Source organism: Cornus florida, unplaced genomic scaffold (genome assembly GCF_030987335.1).
Source record: "Cornus florida cultivar Cherokee Brave unplaced genomic scaffold, ASM3098733v1 CherokeeBrave_3.0.0_Hap2_Chr04, whole genome shotgun sequence".
Taxonomy (NCBI): domain Eukaryota; kingdom Viridiplantae; phylum Streptophyta; class Magnoliopsida; order Cornales; family Cornaceae; genus Cornus; species Cornus florida.
The window spans coordinates 81,704,042-81,727,992 of NW_026775574.1; the positions used below are offsets into that span (position 1 = coordinate 81,704,042).

The 23,951-nt window shown below is 38.4% G+C and overlaps 2 protein-coding genes across 2 annotated transcripts; one reads left to right on the forward strand and one right to left on the reverse strand.

Annotated features, from left to right (window-relative positions):
* Window positions 1–1,362: 1,362 nt before the first annotated feature.
* LOC132303661 (glycerol-3-phosphate 2-O-acyltransferase 4-like) lies at window positions 1,363–22,598 on the forward strand. The gene is made up of 4 exons (XM_059801010.1): window positions 1,363–1,687; window positions 21,605–21,663; window positions 21,755–21,818; window positions 22,353–22,598. The coding sequence occupies exons 1-3, from the start codon at window positions 1,498–1,500 to the stop codon at window positions 21,806–21,808; spliced, it is 303 nt and encodes a 100-aa protein (XP_059656993.1). The 5' UTR covers window positions 1,363–1,497; the 3' UTR covers window positions 21,809–21,818; window positions 22,353–22,598.
* On the reverse strand, window positions 15,048–20,075 carry LOC132303660 (receptor-like serine/threonine-protein kinase SD1-8). The gene is made up of 7 exons (XM_059801009.1): window positions 18,617–20,075; window positions 18,416–18,529; window positions 17,966–18,177; window positions 16,958–17,168; window positions 16,610–16,847; window positions 16,351–16,498; window positions 15,048–16,224 (listed from the first exon to the last, which is right to left on the reverse strand). Exons 1-7 carry the CDS (start codon window positions 19,929–19,931, stop codon window positions 15,916–15,918), a joined length of 2,547 nt encoding a protein of 848 aa, XP_059656992.1. The 5' UTR covers window positions 19,932–20,075; the 3' UTR covers window positions 15,048–15,915.
* Window positions 22,599–23,951: the final 1,353 nt, after the last annotated feature.

The following is a 23,951-nucleotide window of genomic DNA, read 5'->3' on the forward strand; positions in this document are numbered from 1 at the left end:
ATTGAAAGAGTATCGCCTCCGATCGAGAAACAGGGCCTGGTCTTGTTATGGTGCCACTGTCCCTCATCAGTTGCCACATCTTGGATCCCTCAATCTCAATTAACAAAGAATGATGGTGATAGAGAAGAATGAGACCTCCAAATCATCTCTTACCAAAACAATGTTTCATGTAACTTTGGGTGGTCAACTATATCTACATATACATATACACATTACACATGCATACATTTACTTCTCCTCATGTTGACACTCTCTGCCACTTATTCCACAACTTAATCAATTGGTAGGTTGATTGTAACACTAATTGAACACTCTTTCAACATTGTCAAAATTAGTCTCTGTCTGTCCATTAACTTGTAGGCCTGTCTCTCTGTTTTTGTATTCTTTTCTTCTTCCTCTCATTCAGCCAATCTTACTTTTAGTATATGACTCTGTCTCCACACATTGAGGCACTGAGTCAAACGACTTCATTTGGCTTTGTTTGATTGGATGAAAAATATTTTTTAGACCATGATTTTTATTTTTTGATGTTTGATAGTTATAAAATATTTAGGAATAAAAAATTTATTAAAACTTAACAAAAATAACTTAATTCATTAATTTTAGACAAGTATTTTACACGCCCCACCCGATAAATTCGACCTCTATCTCGATCTAAACTTTTGACAAATATCAAAAAATAAAAAAAAAAGTTATATGTATATATACATATATTTTACTTAAAAAAATATATATTTTTCAAAAAAAATATTTTATGTAAACAAACTTAGCGGTGTATTTATGAAATTCTAAAAGTAATGTGTTGAAATTACAATTTAAATGTGTTCAATTAAATGTGTTAAATCTATATAAACTCTTTTTTTGAGTAAGTGGATGGATTTATGTAAACTCTAAAATCTATATATGGTTAATCTAAGTCATATAAAGCGGGAGTTAGAGTGAGAGCAAATTCGAGAGAGATTAAGTCATAAATAATGAAAATTTAACTCAAAACGTGCGCGGAGTTCTCAGAACGTAAAAGTGACACTCCTGGAAAAAAATTGTGTGACTGAGTGGTTAATAACAATAAACCAACTCCAACTGCATGTAACCCCTGAACTAAATTTTTTACACAAAAATTCTTAAATTACCACATTTTGCTGTTGCAGTTAGCGTCCGGATCTTCTACTGTAAATTTTGGTATTGTATGGCTGTTTTAGTAATTTTGAACACCATTATACATTTTTAGCACATTAAAATGTTTTAGGCAAATGCAAACGTGCTTGGTTGAAAATTGAAAAAAGTTGTGTTGAAAAGACAAAAATGCCCTCCTTTTAAAGGTTAAAAGACCGAGAGATGCCCCTCTGATCCTGTTTAGAGAAATGGGATTACTGACGATCCAATTTTTCAGATTTCAGAAGCTTCATCAATGGGAGGTTTTTATGCTAATCTTCATCTCATTCGCCGAAGTCATCGAGCTGGCGTCGCGTGCGGTGTTGGGGAGGTTCTACGACGGTGATGGTTGAGCCGTTCATGAGGGAGCACGCGTTGGGGACTGAGATCGAGGTTAATCCGAAGACGAAGAATGCAATGGGGATTGTGAAGACGCGAGGTGTATTGGCGGTTCTCAACGAGTTTGGGGACCAATCGCCTGATATTGGGATCCGAGATCGTGAGTTGGACCATGATTTCATGCCCGACTTGCACGGTTTGTTCTCTGTTGCTATTATTTAAATTAGATTCGAGTGAAGGCTAAATTCGTTAGTAAAATTTTGAAATAAAAAAAAAAAACCAAATGCAGGTTCAATAATTATATGTTTTTGCTTTTATTTTCTGAATTAAAAATAGGTATGGACTTGTAAAATCGTGATTTTTTTTTGTATTGTTTGGTTGCTGAGAAAATGTAAGAAAACTCTCTTTCCCTCTCAAAGTGTGTGTATTATTATTTTTAAAAACTTCATACTATAAAATTATGGGGAAAAAAAAAACTGAGAAAATAATGTACTTAACGAGAATCAATATGGATTTATGCTAGGAAGATCCACTATAGAGGCTATTACCTATTAATACAGTTAGTAGAGGGATTGTAGAAATAAGCAAAAAGATCTACACATCTTTTATAGACTTAAAAGAAGCATGCGATAGAGTTCCTTCGACATGATTTGGTGGGCTTTAGGAAAAAATAACATATTCCAATTAGATTTATTGAACTTATTCAAGATATATATGTATAACGATACTAAGACTAGAGTTCATACTTATATGTAATATGTGGAAAGCGTTGGCGTCAGCGGAAGCAAAAAAGAAAGACAAGCACACCCCAAAACACAAGATATACGTAGTTCACCCAATATTAGGGCTACATCCACGGATGAGAGGAGATTCACTATATATGTAGAGATATTCCTGACCGAGTTCTCCGTGTACTCCACGAGCCTCCCTCTCGCCATCAATGTTCACTCTACCATATAACTACACCTCTACCCATCAACTCCACCCCTCATGAGACTACATTTCTCACAACAAAAAATTAGGTATCTATTTATAGAATCGTAAACCCAATTCTTTGTTGGACAAGGATTACAATTTCTTAGAGGCCAAAACTTGCCTTAAAAGAAAATACCATATAAAATACACTTTTGTTATGACAAACGCAACGAACCCAAATTGAATCAAGAATCATGACAGAAAAGTAAACACACCACACAAAGAACACAAAGATTTATATGTGGTTCGGCAAGCCTACGTCCACAGTTGGGATCCGGCGAAAGTTTTCACTATGTGTCAAATCAAAGATTACAAGTTTTCAACCCCTCTGACTGTTTTGTACGAATTTCAGAGTCTCTCTCTTACACCACTCCAAACCCTAAGTGCTCTTATATATTGGGTTATAAGAGACTAATTAGGGTCCACGACCCATGAGCAAAAAATGGGTCAACAAATTTTCCTATCGTCGTTGCGACCCGGTACCAAATTCGGGCCACAATATCACAAATCTCCACCTTGGCTCGAATTATGCCAAGCTCCACAATCTCCAGCTACTCTTTTCGCCGCCTCTACATGCCCCTAAGGCCTCAGCAACTGCAAGTACCAATCAAGTCCAGACAATGTCTGAACTTGAGTGTAAGAATGACCTTTGTCATCATATCTGCCGGATTCTTTGCTGTCCCAATCTTCCTCACTACAATAGCACCCTGTGCAACCACATCTCTGATAAAGTGAAACCTGACATCAATGTGTTTGGTCCTCTCATGGTACATTTGATTTTTAATTAAATGTATGGCACTCTAGCTATATCAAAACACAGTCAAATCATCCTGCTGCAAACCCAAATCACCAACCAAACCTCTCAACCATATAGCTTCCTTCACTGCCTCTGTAGTTGCCATGTACTCAGCCTCAGTAGTAGACAATGCAACTATGGGCTACAAAGTTGTCACCTTCCAACATATCACACTCCCAAAAAGCGTGAAGACATACCCTGTCAAGGACCTTCTCCTGTCAAGATCTCCAACATAATCCGAATCAACATATCCAGCAACATTCCCACATATGTCGCTGCCTCTGTCATAGACTAACCCAACATCTGCAGTGCCTCGCAAGTATCGTAATATCCATTTCACAACCTGCCAGTGGACCTTCCTAGGTCTATCCATATATTTGCTTACTATACTAATTGCATGTGAAATGTCTGGCCTAGTACACACCATAGCGTACATAAGGCTACCAATTGCACTAGCATAAGGAACACGAGACATGTGCTCCACCTCCTCCTCGGTTTATGGTGACAATCGTGCTGAAAGTCTAAAGTGGGCAGCCAATGTAGTATTCACAGGTTTTGATGCCTGCATACCAAAGCGTTCCAGCACCTTCTCTGTGTATTTCTTCTGTGACAAATACAATCTGCCCGCTCCTCTGTCCCTGTGAATTTCCATTCCCAATTTCCTCTTTGCAGCTCCAAGATCCTTCATCTTAAATTCACAACTAAGCTAAGCCTTTAACATGTTGATTTCAGACATGTTCTTGCAAGTTATCAACATGTCATCAACATACATCAACAAGTACAAATAAGAACCACCTAAAAGCTTACTATGATACACACAACTGTCAAACTTACTTCTACAGTAGCCATTCCCAACCATAAAGGTGTCAAATCACTTGTACCACTGTCTAGGAGACTGCTTCAACTCATACAAGGACTTCTTTAGTAGGCAATAATGATCTTCCTTTCCCATAATCTCAAACCCCTCAGGTTAATGCATATAAATCTGTTCTTCCAACTCACCATGCAAGAAAGCAGTCTTGACATCAAGCTGCTCAAGCTCCAAGTCATACGGAGCAACCATAGCAAGTAACACCTGGATTGAGCTATGTTTCACCACAGGAGAAAAAACTTCATTGAAGTCCACCCCTTCACTCTGTGTATAGCCCTTTGCCACCAAGCGTGCCTTGTTTCTCACATCTTCCACCCTTGGAATTCCTTCTTCTTCTTGAAGAGCCCACAAATTTCTGGTTGTTAAGCTTCTTAACTAGCTTCCAAGTCTAGTTCTTATGAAGAGACTCAATCTCCTCACTCATGGCAACAGACCACTGTGCTGACTCTCCACCTGTGATAGCCTCATGATAAGTACATGACTCATCAATATCCTCTGCCACACTAAGTGCATTAGCAACCGAATCAGCATGTGAAAACCATTACTTCTCAGGTGGCCTAATATCCCTCCTAGGTCTGTCTCTAGCCACACTATACTGCTGCAATTGTGCATCTCCCTCAACCAGAAACTGCACCTGCTTGTGAGTCAACCGAACAGGACTATCCTCTAAATGAACCTCTACATGCTCCACCCTGAGTTTTCCCTGAATCAACTACCTCCTTCTGCGGAGTAAGCATCGCAGACTCATGAAAGGTCACATCCCTACTAACAAGTATCTTCTTTCCCGAAGCCTGTGGGCACCATAATCTGTATCCCTTGACCCCAGGCTGATAACTAAGAAATATGCATTTCTTAACCCTCGGTTTAAGCTTCCCCTCATTCACATGAGCATACGCTGGACACCCAAATATTCTCAGATTACTGTAACTAGCAGGAGAACCAGACCATACCTCCTCTGGAGTCTTATAGTTGATAGTAGTCGATGGAGACCAGTTCACCAAGTAACTAGCTGTAGAAACAGCTTCAGCCCAAAACGTTTTATCTAACCCTGCATTAGACAACATACATCGTGCCCTCTCCAATAGCGTTATGTTCATCTGTTCTACAACTCCATTCTGCTGCAGAGTCTTCCTCAATGTGTGGTGTCTCACAATCCCGTGAATCTTGCAGAACTCATTAAATTCTCCATCACAAAATTCCAAGTCATTGTCTGTCCTCAAGCGCTTGACCTGTTTTCCTGTCTGCTTCTCAATCAAGGTCTTCCACTGCTTGAATGTAACAAAAGCCTCATTCTTATGCTTCAGAATATAAACTCAAACTTTTTGAGAAAAGTCATCGATCAGCGTCATCGTATATCTACCACCACCATGTGAAACAACCTGAGAGGGACCCAAAGATCAGAATGAATATATCCACCGTACCCTTGGTCCTGTGAATTCCTGTACTGAACTTCACTCTGTACTGCTTCCCGAAGTCACAATGCTCATAGAAATCCAGCTTCCCAGTTTTCTGACCACCAAGCAAACCCTGCTTACTCAGAACATCCATCCCCCTGTCACTCATATGCCCAAGTCGGATATGCCACAATCCGATAGTATCTAAATCCGGATCTGAGGACGATATAACAACTGAACCCGTGATTGTGCTACCCTGCAGAGCATATAAACCATGCTTCTTCAGTCCCTTCATCACCACAAGAGGACCCTTGAAAACCCGAATGACTCCACCTCCAGCCTTATAAGTGCACCCGATGGAATCCAGCGTACCCAGGGAAATCAAATTCTTTCTTAATTCTGGTACATGCCTGACATCAGTCAGTGTCATCACTATGCCGTCATACATCTTGATTCAAACTGTACCGATACCTACAAACTTTAACATCACATCATTCCCCATCAGAACTTCCCCTCCATCAATAGATCAATAGGAGGTAAACCAGTCCCTGTTTGGACAAGCATGAAACGAGCAACCCGAATCAAGAATCCACTCACCGCAAGAGCTGCCGACTGAAATTGTGAGAACATTACCACCATCTGAATCATTACCCTCTGCAACAGCCACACTTTCAACTTCAAAGGATTTTACCTTTCCCTTCTTACGCTCCTAACAATCTTTTTTGAAGTGCCCTTCCTTGTGACAGATGAAGCATCTCAACACCTTCATTTTGTTCTTAGACTTAGAACGACCTTTGCTGCCGGACCCTCCCTTCTGATTCTTCTCCCTCTAATAAATAACCCCTCTGCCGAATTTTCTGTATTGCCCTCAAACGCCCTTTTCTGTAACTCAAAATTCAGAGCTGCCTTCACGTCTTCCATAGACAAAGCAGTTCTGTCATACATCATTGTATTGACAAAGTTCTCATACGAGGGTGGTAGGGAACACAACCGAATAATAGCCTGATCTTCATCCTCTATCTTGACATCAATATTATTCAAGTCCATGATGATACTATTTACGTCGTCAAGATGTCTTTCAGAGACGAACCTTCATGCATATGAGGAGTGAACAACCGCTTCTTTAGATACAAGCGATTCGCAAGAGATTTTGTCATATACCGGGACTCTACCTTCTGCCACAGCCTATCCGCCGTAGTTTCTCCAGCAACTTCTCGCAAAACCTCGTTACTCAAGCACAACAAAATCGTACTATGTGCTTTCTCCATAACCTCATCTTTGTCCTTTGTCTTTTCTGGCAGTGCATCCTTCCCCTTCAGCGCCTTGGATAACCCTTATTGAACCAACAAAGCTTGCATCCTAACCCGCACAGCTTGAAATCGTTTTTTTTAATAAGTAATAATCAATTAAAAAGCATTCAAAAGGGGAACGCATCCCGGGTACAGAACCAAAAAAACCTAAGGACTCATGGAATCCAAAAGCTCAACAATGTCGACGGAAGGGAAGCAAGGACTTCCTTTTACATAACAAAAAATTGAGCGAAGAAAATGAAGTTTCAGAATCGGCAAGCGTGATTCCTTCCCTTCGAAAACTCTGTAATTCCTCTTTTTCTATATGCACCACCATAAACAGTGAGGAATAATCCTCTAATAATCCCGAACGTGACGTTTGACATGGCATCCTCTCCACGCATTGATAAGATAATTGGAAGATTGAGGCATCACCCAATGCGTGCCAAACAGACTGAAGATAAGGTTCCAACAATCGTATGCCACCGGACAATGCATAAGGATATGATCCACATATTCTCCATCACGTTTGCATAGGCAGCACCAATTGACAATAATATTACCTTTCTTCCGCAGATTGTCTATAGTCAGGATGTTGCCCCAGATGGCTGTCCACACAAAGAATGCCACTCTAGGTGGAGCCTTAGAGCGCCAAATAGTCTTCCAAGGAAAGACAGGACCGACAAAGTTGGAAAGGCATAGGAACATCGACCGAACATTAAATCTTCCATTGGAAGAAGGAACACAATGTCGTCATTACCTCTACCAACTACCTCCTGCTGATATAACAGATCCAGAAAGGCATATGCCTCTTGCAGCTCCCAATCCTGAAAAGCACGTCTAAAACGGATATCCCAAGTAACCCCACCGCTATCAAGGTGATAGCAATCAGCTACAAAGACGTGTCGATCGACGACGATTCTATGAAGTCTAGGAAAGGAAAGTGACAACAACTGATCACCGCACCATAAGTCCTCCCAAAAGCAAATACATCGACCATCCCGTACCTTGAATCTAATATGTGTGGAGAAGACATCCCAACCTTTTCGTATAAACTTCCACACGCCTACGCCTCCCGTTATAGAAACTAGAAGGGAGGACCAACCAGCGCTCTCCTTCCCGAAACGACAAGAAACAATCTTTCTCCACTAGCGTTGACGTTCCTTTCCAAATCTCCACAACCACTTACCCAGAAGAGCTCTATTGAAGGGAACCATCTTCTGAATACCTAAACATCCTAGCTTCATAGGCTTACAAATATGTTCCCAGTTAACAAGATAATATTTGAACTCCTCATTCCTTCCGCCCCATAAAAAGTCCCGTTAGATCTTTTCGATCCTTCCGCTATAGAACATGGGATTTGGAACAAGGATAAGAAATAAGTGGGAAGGCTCGAAAGAGTGCTCCCTTCGATAAATATTGCTTCTTCCACCCTGCCAACCTTTTCTCGAATCTCTGAATAACTGGATCCCAACTCCCCACCGTCCTAGATGAGATCCCTAAAGTAAGTCCCAAATACAAGATAGGAAAAGCGCCCACCCGCATCCCAGAACTGCAGCTAGGGAAGAAATATCTAAGACATCTCTGACCGGGACAAGCACACTTTTGCCAATGTTGACCTTCAACCCAGAAACTGCCTGGAAGCAAACAAGAATGCACCTCAAGTATCTAAGTTGGGAAGCATCGGCATCACAAAAAACCAAGGTATCATCCGCAAATAACAGGTGAGAAATCTCCATTTGATGTGCATGATCTCTTCCCACTTTGAACCCCCTGATGAAACCCAAATTCTCTGCTCTCCCTATAAGTTTGCTCAAACCCTCCATGACAATGAGGAAAACAAAAGACTACAACGGATTACCTTGTCTCAATCCCCGAGAACTCCCGAAGAAACCAGCAGGAGTACCATTCACAAGAACATAAAACTTAACAGATGAAATGCATGTCTCAATCCATTTCCTCCATTTACTTCCGAACCCCATTCTCTGTAGCAAGTAAAGAAGAAAACTCCAATTAACATGATCATAGGCTTTTTCAATGTCGAGTTTGCAAAAGACACCAGGGACCCCGCTTCTCAACCTAGAATCCACACATTCGCCTGCAATAAGAACAGAATCCAAAATATGTCGCCCTCCCACAAAAGCATATTGGGATTCCGAAATGATTCCATCCATAACACCTCGCATCCTAAGGGCAAGAACCTTAGCTATAAGCTTATAGATGCATCCCACTAAGCATATTGGCCTAAAGTCCTTTATATTAGAAGCACCACCCTTCTTAGGACAATAAGGGCAATAAAAGATGCATTTAAAGACTTTTCAGAAGTGCCATAATAATGGAAATCTTTTTTTTTTTGTTAAGTAACAATATATTAGAAAAACGTTCGAAAGGAGAACGTGTCCCTAATACACAAAAACGAAAGAGCAAAAGCCAAGCCTATAGACCAACAGAGTCCAATAGAACAAGAAAATCATCAATCGATGAGCAAGCGCTGCCTCTAACATTACAGAAAAGAGAGCGAAGAATAAGAGACTTAAAGTTTGTAAAAGACGATTCCTTCCCTACAAAGTTTCTGTTATTTCTCTCTCTCCAAATGCACCACCAAACACAGTGTGGGGCGACCCTCCAAAAATCACGAGCATGACCAGAAACAGGGCAACGTCTCCAAGCATTAATAAATTGGAAAGAGTGCTTAGGCATTACCCACTGAACGCCAAAAATACTGAATATGAGATTCCAACAATCAAATGCAACAGGACAGTGCATAAGAAGATGGTCCACGGACTCACCATCAGCTTTACAGAGACGGCACCAGTTAACAATGGTATTACCTCTCTTACGCAGATTATCCAGTGTTAGAATTTTTCCCTAGGTAGCAGTCCAAACAAAGAAGGCAACTCTAATAGAAGCTTTAGAGTGCCAAATACATTTCCATGGGAAATTATGTCCAATAAAATTAGACAAACACAAGAACATGGATCGAACTTCGTATCTACCATAAAGAGAGGGGGTCCACAAAATATCATCACAACCTCTGCCAACATCCTTCTGTCTATACAACAGATCCAAAAAGACGCAAACTTCTGCTATCTCCTAGTCCTGAAAAGAACGCCTAAAACGCACATCCCACGTAACTCCACTGTTATCAAGATGATAACAGTCAATTACATAAGCATGCTTATTCTCGGCAATGCTAAAGAGACGAGGAAAGGAAAGAGACAACAGTTGATCACCACACCATAAGTCTTCCCAGAATCTAACATACATACCATTACGAACCTTGAACCGAATATGGGTGGAAAACACATCCCAACCTTTCCGAATGAACTTCCAAACGCCAACGCCCCCAGTAATAGAAACAGGACGAGAGGACCAACCTCCACTCTCCTCCCCAAAACAACACGAGATAACTCTTCTCCATTGTCGATGACACTCTTTACCAAACCTCCATAACCACTTCCCCAATAAGGCTTTATTAAAAGGGACCAGCTTCCGGATACCTAACCCGCCAAACTTCATCGGTTTGCAAACCTGTTCCCAATTAACAAGATGATACTTAAACTCCTCTCCTTTTCCACCCAAAGAAAATCTCTCTAAATTTTTTCAATTCGTTCAGCAATAGAGCACGGGATTTGAAATAGAGATAAGAAATATGTGGGAAGGGACAAGAGGGTGCTCTTAATAAGAGTGACCTTCCCCCCTTTCGAAAGATACTGTTTTTTCCATCCCGCTAATCTTTTTACATACCTGTTAATCACCGGATCCCAAGTCCCCACTCTACTGGAGGAGATTCCCAAAGGTAATCCCAGATAAGGGAGTGGAAAAGCACCCACTCCACACCCAAGAACAGCAGCTAAAGAAGAAATATTAGAAACCTCTCCCACTGGGACAAGCACACTCTTTTCAACATTAATCTTAAGATCAGACACTACTTGGAAGCATGTAAGAATGCACCTCAAATACCTGAGTTGGGAAACATCAGCATCACAGAAACCAAGGTATCATAGAAAACCAAGGTATCATCTGCAAACAACAAATGGGGTTTGGGGATCGATGGATAACATGGATTGAATCTTGCATCTCGTCAGTGCTTCGCTAGTAACACTAATATTTTTAGCTACCCAATCCTTCCCCTCATCCGGATTGTTATCTGATTCGTCGGGTAGTAGGACAGCCAAAGGTTCCACCAGACCCAGATTAGATTGATCCATCTCCGACCATGGAACAAGGACATTAGAACATACTGGTTGGATGGATGCCGGAGAATCATCCTTCTCATCCGAATCACCTCTCCCATAATCATTCGACTCTGACCTGAAGTATGTGTTCCTATAAGAGATGGACTCCCCTAATCCTTCTGTTAGCAAGCAATGGAGATCTTTAGGGGGTACACAAAGACGAAGATCCTTAAGCAAAGCCGCCACCAACTCCTCATGCACCCGGAAATGAAGGTCACGTCCCACACATACTCATATTCATCCGGAAAGAAAAGACCCGGAAAGAAAAGACCCATATTCATCCGACACCTCCGAACACAACTCCGACTCAATTTCCGGAATCATTGGCAAAACTGACTACTCTCCTCCCTTCTCCATCCCGACACCACTCCTCAACACCTCGCAAGAAGGAGTAGAAGAAGAAGGAGCTAGAAGAGAGCTCTGAGGTTGAGTTGCAGAGGACTTACCCGGATCAATAGTAACGGCTATCCACTTCTGTTTGTCGAAGCGTGACAAACGACTTCTGTGTCGTTTCTTTTCTTGTCATTTTTGTGAAGATGTAGTGTGGCGAGAGGCGTCGGAAATCTCTAACTCTTTAGTAAGAGGTCCGAACGGATTGTCAGACACGACTTTCTGACAACTCATATCATGCCGGAATGACCTCTTTCTTCTTCCTAGACCAGCAACTTTATCAATAACCCTTACCCAGTTAAACTTCTCCGTCGTAGACCACTGTCTACCTTCAGATCTGGAGTGTGTCTGAACTTTCATTAACTTTGATGTCGTCTGAGATGAAGGAGGATCATTCACTTTGCCAAAAGTTCCTTCTGACCTTGTAGAATCAGATTGTGTGGATGACGTTGGGTGGACCAAGGAAATGGTTAAAGTATTATTGGGCCCTCGTAGAACTGACCTCCCTCTTCCACTACTAGCGTCCTGTCTGTTCAAGGCCCGTGTGAATTTAAGAGGCCCAATACTGACCTCAGTTGATTCTTTAGAGGTAGCACCTCTTAACCCATTGGAATTGGGTTTGCGAGAAACTGGCCAAGCCCAGCAACATACTTATAACCCAGATGTCCATCAAACTTTTTAACGTTAAACTTTTCGATTTCTAGAAACTTGGACGACATTTCTGCTTCAAACTGAAAACTCTGATACCAGTTTGTTATGACTAACGCAACAAACCTAAGTTGAATCAAGAATCACGACAGTAAACACGCCACACAAAATTTATACGTGGTTCGGCAACAACCTACGTTCACAGTTGGGATCCGATGAAAGTTTTCACCATGTCAAATCGGAGAGTACAAGTTTTCAGCTCCTCTGACTGTTTCTGTACGAATTTCAAAATCTCTCTCTTACACCACTCCAAACCCTAAGCGCCCTTATATATTGGGCTACAAGAGACTAATTAGGGTCCACGACCCATGAGCAAAAAATGGGTCAAATTTTTTTCCTATCGTTGGGTTATAAGCGGGTCGCGTTGACCAAATTCGGGCCACAATATCACACTTTAAAATAGAAACCTGATTACAATAGAATTTGAGACATAATTCCTAACAATCTTCACCTTGGCTCAAATTCTATCACATCAATCATCGCTTTTAATGGCAATTGAATCAGACAATTTATACGACTTGAATCTTGCACCAACTTTGATTGTCCCGTTGTATGTTGCTCAATCCGTCAAACCCCTTAGGCTCCACCTTGACTATTCGAGCTCTATGCCATGTAACCAATCACGATTTTCTTATAATCGTGATCAAACAAGTCTGTTGATTGACTCAAACTGCAACTGAAGCCCGTTGCAAACTCTGTTGAGACTCCCTGTGTTTTATAGATCTTCTTCGAACATAAGGTTAGAATGTCCCAAAGTTGAACCATAGGCTTTGATACCACTTATTGGAGCCCAATTGCTTTGATACTACTTGTTGGGGCAGCGGAAGTGTAACAACAAAGAAGAAATAAAGTAATCACACAACAAACACAAGATTTACGTGGTTCACCAAAATCAGGACTACATCCACGGATGAAAGGAGATTCCATATATGTTGAGATATTACAACAGTAGAGAATTTCCAACTCCGGACCTTGCACACAAACTCTTGACTGAGTTATCCGTGTACTCCACAAGACTTTCCCTCGCCATCAGTGTTCACTCTACCCAACGTGTAATTACACCTCTACCCATCAACTCCACCCCTTACGAGGCTACATCTCTCCCAACTCATAGCTCCCAACAAAAAACTAGGTATCTATAAACCCAATTCCTTGTTGCACAAGGATTACAATTTTAGAGACCAAGACTTGCCTTTCAAGAAATTACCATATAAATTACACTTTAAAATAGAAACCTGATTACAATAGAATTTGAGACATAATTCCTAACAGGAAGACTAATGATTTTCATATTAGAGTAGGATCACCAAGAGTTGGCGCTCGGTCCATATTTAGATAATCTTGAATGAAATAACAAAAGACTTGCAAGGCTGACTTTCATGGTGCATCCTATTTGCGGATGACATAGTAACATTGTATGGATGTAAAGAAGTCTTAGCAATAAAACTAGAGGCTTGGAGAACAACACTAGAATCAAAAGGCTTAAAAATTAATAAAACTAATGGTATGTTTGGTTGGTGGGAAGGATTGAGCGAGGCAAGGTTGGGTGAGAGGAGGATAAAAGAACTTTTTCGTGTTTGGTAACTTTGGTTGGAGAGAAGGGAAGAGAGAGAGGAAGAAAGGAGGGATGCTTCATTCCTCTTCGTTGTATATTTTTCTATCCGCTCAAAATTGGGGGAAGATGAGAGAGAAAGAAGGATAATAACCAACAAATATGTAATTTTCATTTTTTAACCTTCTCAAAAGTCTACTTGTTAAACCCTACTGCATTGAACAACAATGTTTTTTTTTCCTTCGTTTAGTAAATATTAATTTACCAAAAAAAGAAAAGAGGTCATCGCTAAATTTAAAGTTTTCAGCAAGGATAATCAACTTTTCGAGGAAATTTTTTTTAGAGAAGTCATATAGCATTCAAATATAATTCATAAATAAGAAAACAAATCAATAAGGAAATAGTTCTGGTTCTGGAAACAATTTGTTAGACCATTTACTGAAAAAATTGCCACATGAATTTGTCTGCTTGTCTGCCACTTCGTCTCTTTAGCTTCCATTCTCTTGTGAGTGGTGTCTCCTTATTAATTACTGTCTGTTAACTAAAATTTAAGAACCCACAGAATACCAAAATTAATGGATTACAAGATATAGATTTGAAAAATTAATGGAGAACCATTGATTACATTTTGGTTTTTCATCTTATTGTTATATATTTATATATACATGTATATTTATATATATATATCCAGAGGAAAGTTTATAACTGTAGAACTGAGCCAAACTAATCATTGCAGTTCGATTCCACTACTTCTTACTATTCTGTTCAGTTTCAATATTTTTGGAATTGCTCCCCTATTGCCTTCACACTCTTATAAGCACAAGACCCTCCCCATCCGTCACCCTCTCCCGCAACACTCTCGTTGAAGACCCAGACCCAAACACCTTCGGGTGATTGTAAATTATATATTTTTTCTTTTTTATTTTCCTTGGCAAAAACGCACTCACACAATCACTTGTCTTAGTGGGACTTAAACTCTCGACCTTTTACTTTGGAATACGAGAAAGTACACTAGACTAGAGCATTTGGTGCAAATTATCTCTTGATATATGTACATATTAATATATTATAATAGGCTTTATTTTCTATTTGGATTTGGGTTTTGTTTCAACCAGATTAAAGGGACCAAGTTAAAATATTTTACAGGATTGGGTTGGGAGGCATTAAAATACTCTATGGACTTGGGTTGAGGGGCAACTTATATACATATATTTTTGATAAGTAATAATAACATAAAAAGGCGTTCAAAAGGGGAACGCATCCCTTATACAAAAGTGGAACCGGGGCTAAGGCCCCAAAGAATCCAAAAAAATAATTAAAGCATCAGAAGAGGAACAAGAGCTCCTCTTCACATAATTGAAAAGAGAACGAAGAATGTGAACTTTCACCATTGCCGTAGACGACTCTTTCCCTTCTACTATTTCTCTCCTTCCAAATGCACCACCAGACACAATGTGGGACAATTCTCCAGAAGTCGCGTACATCCCTTCTCACATGACATCCTCTCCAAATATGAATCAATTCCTTAGTAGATCGTGGCATTACCCAACACATGCCAAACAACCCAAGAATAAGATTCCAACAGTTGTTCGCCACAGGGCAATGCATAAGGAGGTGATCAACTGACTCCCCATCTTTCTTGCATAGACAACACCAATTAACAATACAATTGCCCCTTTTCCTCAAGTTATCAATTGTCAGAATCTTTCCCCAAACAGCGGTCCAAACAAAGAAAGCCACCCTAGTTGGAGCCATGGATCGCCAAATAGTCTTCCTCGGCAACTTATATTTTTTTTCTCAAGCTCACTACAAAGAAAGGCCCAAGACTAATGGTCCGCCCCTTGTGGCAACAAGTTTTAACATGGCCCACATGGACAGTCTTAAATGAACAATGTTTACGTACTAGGTGCACTTCAGACCATATAGGATGGTATAGCATTACTTGGTCAGTTGGTCTTCTTTTGTGAAGCATCCTTGAGAGGGAAAGGAATGGGAGAAAGTTTCTCCAGAAACTAATAGTGTGAGGGAAAGGAATGGGAGAAAGTTTCTCCAGAAACTAATAGTGTATAGCTAGTTAAAAGAATCAGTATATCACCCCAAAAAATAAATAAAAATCAAAGCATAGACCAAACAAAGTATATCAAATCTAAGAGTAAATTCAAAGAATTCAGAATTTCAGTTTAAAACAAAATGTCTTGTAGTATGAAATTGTTATCTGGGCTCGATCACCGAAAGTGTTACAGTATTTACTGAACGGTTTCTAGCATTACTAAATGACGGATTTGTATTCATCACACGCCGGCCCGTAAAAAATGCAGGTTCCTTAGGTGTTGGTAAAGGTGCATATTCATTGCTAAGCATTAACACAACATCAGACATAGTAGGTCGATCATTTGGATTTCCTTGCACACAAAGAAGTCCAATGTTAATGTATCTTAACGATGTAGAGGTAGAAGAAGGACTACCCAATATTGGGTCCATCAACTCCATCCCTCTATTAGCACTCCACAAATCCCATGCCTGAAACATTTAATTATACCATTTGTCTGTTAGCTGAAACATTTAATCATTTAATCTTAAATCATCAATTTTGCTTGATAGAAGAATTTTAAACAAAAAGAAAAGGAAAGTATGTTAGCTGCTTACATATCCAAGGAGGTGAAGAGAGTCACTATGATAAAAACCAATGTTCTTCTTGCCACTCACAATCTCAAGCAGCAATACTCCAAAGCTAAACACGTCAGATTTTATCGAGAAAATGCCTTCCATTGCGTATTCAGGAGACATATACCCACTAAATTTTAAAATACAATAAAATCAGATTTAGTATCTTGCGATAAATCTTTCTTCAATGTATAGTATATAAGGTGTGTATTTGTTAGCAAAGGTTTTTGTTTCTACTTACTAAGTTCCAACAATCCGTTCTGTGTTTGCTTGGGACTCATTTCCACCAAATATTCTTGCCATGCCAAAATCTGATATTTTAGGATTCATTTCGCTATCCAATAAAATGTTGCTAGCCTTTAAATCTCTATGAATTATTCGAACCCTTGAATATTGATGCAGATAAAGCAGTCCTTGAGCAATCCCTTCAATGATGCGAACACGTGTCCTCCAATCCAACATCCTTTTTTTGTCTGGATCTGTCTTGAGTTCACATTAATAAAAATGCATTGAACACTTTAATCCAAGGTTGGCATAAAAGAGAACAATAACTAAAAATATGAATAAATATGGGAGAACATACACTAACCAAACAGGAAGAAATCCAAACTTTTATTGGGCATATACTCATAGATCAATATGTTTTCATCACGCTTAATGCAGTAACCCAATAATCTAACAAGATTCCGATGCTGTAGTTTGGCTATCAATACTGCCTCATTTCTAAACTCCTGGAACCCTTGTCCAGATCTCTTGGAAAGCCTTTTCACTGCTATTTCTTGTCCATTAAGTATTATACCCTGTTTAAAAAATAAAAGGGAAAAAAAATCTCCATATGGTTACCTGACACGTTAACTAAATAATAACAACAATGAAGAATATTCAGTAAGTGCTAATGAGGAAGCCATCTAGGGTTGGCCACGGATCGGATCGGATTAGGCATCAATCCTAATCCGATCCAGTCCCAACAAATTGGGAAAATCTGAATCCGCCACCGATCCGTGGGATAAAGGATCAGATCCATGGAAAAACGGATCCAATTCACGGATTAGGGTTTTCCCAAATAGCTCAGTATTGTTATTTTTTAACTATGGCCCAATAAATTAAATTTCAATTTATCAACATTAATTCATATATTTAAATGATCATTAACTAATACATTCGTAGAGGCCATTCATTAAATGATCATTAACTAATTCTAATTTAAAAGATCATTAACTAATACATTCATAGAATATATGGAGCATATAAATTTCACGGATCAGATCGGATCGGATCAGATTTTTAACAGCCCAATCCGTAATCAGATTCGTGAACTATGGATTTCATATTATCCACTACCGATTCGTGGGTCTAAGAATCCGATTCGATCCACACATATCGAATCGGATCGGACTCGCGGATTGGCGGATAAAATGCCCACCCCTAAAGCCATCCTTTCAGGGAGGCCAAATCATATCACTAAAGAACAGGTTTAAAATCAAAAACAGAGTTGCACTATTTGTTAAATGAATAATCTTTAGTCTTAAATTTGGAGGGTTCCAAAATTCTCATTGGTTCTTAAGTAAATCGCTTCAGTTTACATCTTCAACGTTACCTTATAAACAGGTCCAAACCCTCCCTCTCCTAGTATGTTTTCTGTGGAGAAGTTGCCCGTTGCAGCAGAGACACTCGCAAAGCTAAACAATGGCAACTCAACATTCTTCTTCTCACTTCTCCCAAGATTACTTCCAGTGTTTGTCTTAGCAGTTGCAATAGCACTAGCACTAAAATCAAATATTAGTAAGTCCTCAGTTGAATCTTCCTCCCCTGTTTATCACAAAACAAGAAGCCATCATTAATTATATGGAAGTCACACTTTTCTGAAAGATATTAGGCACCTAACGGTGACAATTTGTGGAACACACTTGGTCCAAGTCAATTCTAATTTATGGTTGCTTAAATTTTGTTCTTGAAAGAGTTGTGTTTTCATTTCCTAATTAATTTAAATCCATAATGTATGATTTCTTTGAATATGGGCTGAAAGTTGTATGGCTACAGCTTATACCCATTTGTTTGAGCTTTCTCATGATTAAACAGCATATGAGGCCACCAAAAATAAGAAGTACTGCTAGCGAAACCGGCAGTATTATGATCACCCTAAAGTTCTTCCTCCTGTCACCTGAAACGAGTATACTAGAATCATGGTTAATCACAATTAATTGTTAGGTATAAGTTACTTTTATTTATTGTAATTGCAGCGACATACCTCCAGCTTTTGGAAGCTCAGAAGCAGCTAGTTTGAGATAGAGATCTTGTTTTGTGTTGCTTCCATTCGAGAGTTGTTGTAGATTCAGTAAATCCCCTTCCCATACTAAACACCCACTACTATTATATGCACAAGCCATGCAAGAACAATGTTGCATGCAAGCTGATTTACACCATTTAAGGCTCTTTTCAGAATATATTTTTGAATTTTCGGGCAATTTTATATCTGAAATTTTTAAAAATCCATCAGTCAACCCATTGGTATAAGAACCATTTTGGCACTGCAATGGGGTCTTTCTCACACAACCACCTGACCAATCATTTAGCTTTGTGTCTTCAATTGAGAATGGCTCAAAGCCTGGCAAACATTCACAATAGGAGGTCACATTCCCTCTCAATATCCCAAATGTCCCGCAAAAAGCATAAACTTTTGTTTGGAGGGGTTGCTCCCAATCCCAATTGCCAGGGAACAATCCTAGAATCCGCAGTTGTCCCGACATATCCATCAGACATCTCATTAAAACAGAAGAAGAATCCACAATAGAAAATGTAAGATAGCTTTCGTTTTCATTTGATATGAAAGTGTAATTGAAGGAATAATTTGATATCCATTCAGGAACAGAGCTAAAAATATGACCATTCCAAACTCCGCTGCTCCAATACCTTTTGGAGTTGTTCCACTCCATAAAATAATGATTTTCTACAATTGGATCTATCCTGAATGAAAACCTACCAGGAGCAGGATCTCTTGAATTTTTCCACGAAGTTAGGACCCGAGTTTTGTTAGTGAGTTTATCGATGCCCAACTTTGCACCAGGTAACAATGTATCTGTTGGGTGATCAAAACTCTGCCAATATATTATAGATGGTTTTTTAACATTTCTAACTACAAAATTTCCATTATCTAGAAGCACTGCTTCAGTGGAATTTGGCATTTGTGACTCAAAACTTTTTGACCAAATTTTAATATAATAATTACCATCGAGCAGGACTAAATCACCATATTCAGAGAATTCAAGCTTTGAAGAATACGGTTCAGACAACCTCTGTTCTCTGTTAGCTACCCAAACTTTGTTCTGCTCAGAATTTTTATACCATATTCCCAGATAGATTTTAGGTGAATCACGGAAAGGACCTTTCGTAAAGAAACCGAGTTCAAAAATGTTACCTTGAGACAGCAGGGTCTGTTTTATTGAGAGAGAATGGCCCATTGGAAGAGTGTCACCTCCGGTAGAGAAGCAGGACTTGTGTGACAGGAATAGAACCGAAACACAAAGAAAGAACCATGGTCTCGTAATGGTTTCACTTTCCCTCATCTTGGATACCTCGATCGATCGATCTCAAGTAACAAAAATGTTGATGATAAAGAGGAATGAGAAGGAGAAGAGACCTCCAAATAGATAATAATAGTAGCAAAAAATGTTTGATACATACATTTACTTCCCCCTCATGTTTCACAGCCAATGCCACTCATTCCACCAACTTAGGTGGAAAACACACACAGCACACCCACAGAAAAGTAAACAGAGGCATCAACCAAGAGTTGTGTGTGTGAGTTTGTTTAGTGGGAACAGTGCTTGACAAAACCATAAGTATTGTGATGTCTATTTGTCAGCATTTTCATTACCATGTTCAGGACTAGAGCAATCTCTCTTCTAGCTCATAAGAATCAGATGGTGAATGGACTATGGTCCATTTTTAAGTACTTAAGAGGCATCCTCAAAAGAGATGGTGGTGAATTGATTTTTAAGTACTTAAGAGGCAAGTGGCAGAAGTGTGCTTATTAACTAGATGGCCTTGTTATCTGTTCGTTTGTTTTCCTCCTTTTTTACTTGGAAAAATTACTTACTAGTCCTACTTTTCAATTGTAAAAACCAATGAATAAGATTTTGTTAGGTGTGTTCATCGGAGCTTGAGTGGTACAAAAAGCAGGCTGCTTACCAAAAACTATGTAGCCTATTTTAACAAAAAAAAAAAACTATGTAGCCTAGTGGTATCTCTTCTACCTCCCAAAGTGGAAAGGTGAGCGTTTGATTCCTAGTAGGAACACCGGGTGTGTGAATTTCTTGCCAATGAAAAAATAAATAAAAAAACAGGCTGCTTTGGTGTCCATAGAGGTGCAAATTCATTGCCAAGCATGGAGACAACATTGGACATAGTTGGGTGATCACTGATCAGTTGGATTTTCTTGGACAGGAAAAAGCCCTATGTTAATGTATCTCTAAGAGCATAGAATTAAATCTTTGAAATTTATTAAATCATTGAATGGATATATAAAAAGAATAATAGGTATAAGTGTTAAATTTGAAATTTTTTGTCCTGTACTTTTCTGCAAGTGTAGAATTCCAAAATAAGACTGAAAAGGCTCAAATTGACCTTTTTTATATATTTTCTGTAAGGCAATATATAGATTTTCTTTTCTTTTCTTTTTTCCTTCTATTTTGTTGCCCACTGTTTCTAGGAAGCCTAATTTTTAGGATTTTACAAGACTTTAGAAGACAATATCTTGCTTAATGCAGCAAACCCAACAAAAAGATTCTGGAGCTTGGCAATCAATACTATCTCTTTTATTTGTTTATTATTATTATATTTATTTATATTTTGTTTGCATAAGGATCTTTTAGTCCCATACTCTTGTGAGTGGTGTCAAAATCCTTAGTTTTTCTTCTCTCTTTTCATTTTTCCTTAATTTTTAAATTTTTTGAGATCCATATTCCACTAATTTTTATGTATGTTGTTTATAATATTGATTGGGCTCTGTTTTGATGATATGGGTACCAATGATTATTCAAGAAATTTGATATTTTGAACTTTTGATGGTGATCAAAAGTATTCCAATTTGGGTTTTCATTATTGATGACAGTGGAGGCCATAGATCTATCTTGGGGTTTTTGGTATGGATGCAGACAATTTAAGTCTTACGTTCAATATCTTCCTCCTTTTTGGTGCTTAATTTATTGACATCTTATAGTAAAGGTTACATTTGTAGAAAGTTTGGTTTGTGCTCAAGATTGGCTAAGGGCAGGCTCTAGAGGTTTGTTGAACAAGGTAATCCATTTCTAATCTTTAATGAATACTTTATCCCCTTAATACGTGTATAATGGTAGAATCTTACATACTTCTAATTTGCATTATGTAGGATTTGCTTATAGTTTTGAAGGTCTTAACCATTCCGTCAATAGTTGCCAGTTGAAAATGATAAGGTACTAGTCTTTAAATCCATCTTAATCATGCTTATTATTGTAATTAACAACACATCCTGAAATAATTGATGACTGGAAATTAAGAATATATGGTCCTTGACCTTTTTACAGCAGTTGGTACTGATATTGAACAAGATAAAAAGGGTCATAGAAATGTTATGGTTTGGTTTTGTATTAAAGAACTCTAGTTCTGTCTTCTAGTTGATTATTGGGTATTCTTAATTTCTTCTCTGTTTCGGTTTCTATCTCATGTGTTTAGATTTTTTAGTCTGTCGGAAATTTTATGACAAATTTGGGCCATAATTTCTAGTTGAGTTTATCATATCTTGCAACGTTATCGTATTTCATGGGGTAGTGTTACACAAAAATTGTTAATAGGTGTTTTTATATGGAATTTCTCCTCTTTTAGGTTTTTACCTTGAAAATAATTTAGTAATTTTTATTCATTTTATTTTCAAGTCATTATAATATTTGAGATGTCTGTCAAAAGTAGTTTTATTTATTTATTTATTTTGGTTCTTTATTTATCTGCAGATCGGAGGACAGCAAAGTCTACCAACAGAGGATAAGCAACAAGAAACTAAACAAACTGATGGTGGATTTTGATAGTGGACTTTTACTTGATTAATTGATTGATATTGATGACAGGGAAATCACATTCATATATATATTATATATAACAGAGGTGGTGCAATGTTTATATATTGGGGATTTTAGTTGGTTATTCCTAACAATGAACCTGGTCCACCACTTTGCAAAATATAGGCTTGTTCTTTATTAGCTCTTGTCTAGTCATGTATACTATATATATATATATCTTACCTTCTCATCCAATATCCAGTGTCCCTATGTTTTTATCAGTTGTAATACATAGAAAAGGGTATATGCTTGATTAAGTGATATGTAGATGTTCTGTCGTTGCAATGCTAAAGAAATTCTAACGAAAAAAATGGCAAGTATTAATGAATTAAAATTTAAAATTTTCTCAAAATAAGTGTTGTTTTCAAAAAAATAAAAAAATAAAAAATATCCACCCAAAAATATTAGGGTTTGGGTTACTGTTAGAGACCAAGTTGAGTGACCCTGGCCAACCTAACCTGGCCTGACCTGATTTCAGGTTGGGCACGCTCAGATTGTACCCCTATGCCCGGTACATTTGGGATGAAGAAATTGCTAGTACTGATGGTGGATTATGAGGTGTTTTAAGAAATTAACAAATTCGATGTTTTTGTAGGATGGTCGCATTATATAGGCAGTTGGGCTTCTTTTGTGAAGAATCCTTGAGATGGACAGGAATGGGAGAAACTAAAAGTGGGTACTGGGCTTTTATGATTGACTCGTTTGGGATGTACGATAGGACTGTGGGGTTAGGCTGGGTCCACCTCTAGAGACCCAGTTGATATTGGGGTACTTTAGAAAATTTCATATTGGAATTCATTATAAAGTGATCGAGGCCTTTCAACTCTAGCCCATTTAGACCTATAAAATTATCTTTAAGGCATTGGGTGAATTCAATGTATTTCTAGAAATCATTAGTTTAAAATGCATTAACAAGATGGAAGCTTCAAGTTTATGAAGGGATTATTTATCCAAAGAAGAAAAAAATTGGAACCTTGATTAAAATAACATAAAGATATAATATTTTTCTTTAATTTCATACTCCATATTATAGGCTTTAATTCTTCTTCTTCCTTTTTTTTTAATTTTTTTTTTTTTTTTTTGGTATCATCCAATTATATCTGGTCGCATAAATAAAAATACATTTACTTTAAATATCCTATAAATACGTATCAATATTTAATCAATTAACGATAATATATCAACAATATATGAGGAGCATTAAAATATTTTCTCCATATATTGGGTTGTGTTCTCTAATTACGCTCATTGTGGGAGGACGTTATAATTACTAATGGGCAGTAACACAGGTGTGATAAAGAGAATATTGTGAATGCATGAGCATCCAATTGAACTTTTGAATGGCGGGTTGGAAGGAAGCTAGCCATCCGTGAGTAGCATTTCAATTCAAATTGAGAATTAATGTTAAGAATCATAATAAATACTTCTTCCGTCTCAACTTAAGTGTCTTTATTGAAAATTGTGACTCACAAATAAAATTATGACTCATATTTA

Bases quoted from the DNA above. Each gene is read 5' to 3' on its own strand.
- LOC132303661 (XM_059801010.1), top strand. From the start codon at position 1,498: ATGGTTGAGCCGTTCATGAGGGAGCACGCGTTGGGGACTGAGATCGAG. The intron at 1,688-21,604 runs GTTTGTTCTCTG...TTACATTTGTAG, and splicing joins TTTCATGCCCGACTTGCACG to AAAGTTTGGTTTGTGCTCAA. The intron at 21,664-21,754 runs GTAATCCATTTC...TGCATTATGTAG, and splicing joins CTAGAGGTTTGTTGAACAAG to GATTTGCTTATAGTTTTGAA.
- LOC132303660 (XM_059801009.1), bottom strand. From the start codon at position 19,931: ATGAGGGAAAGTGAAACCATTACGAGACCATGGTTCTTTCTTTGTGTT. The intron at 18,178-18,415 runs GTATAAGCTGTA...TGTGATAAACAG, and splicing joins GAGAAAGCTCAAACAAATGG to GGGAGGAAGATTCAACTGAG. The intron at 17,169-17,965 runs GTAACGTTGAAG...TTTTTTAAACAG, and splicing joins GGTTTGGACCTGTTTATAAG to GGTATAATACTTAATGGACA.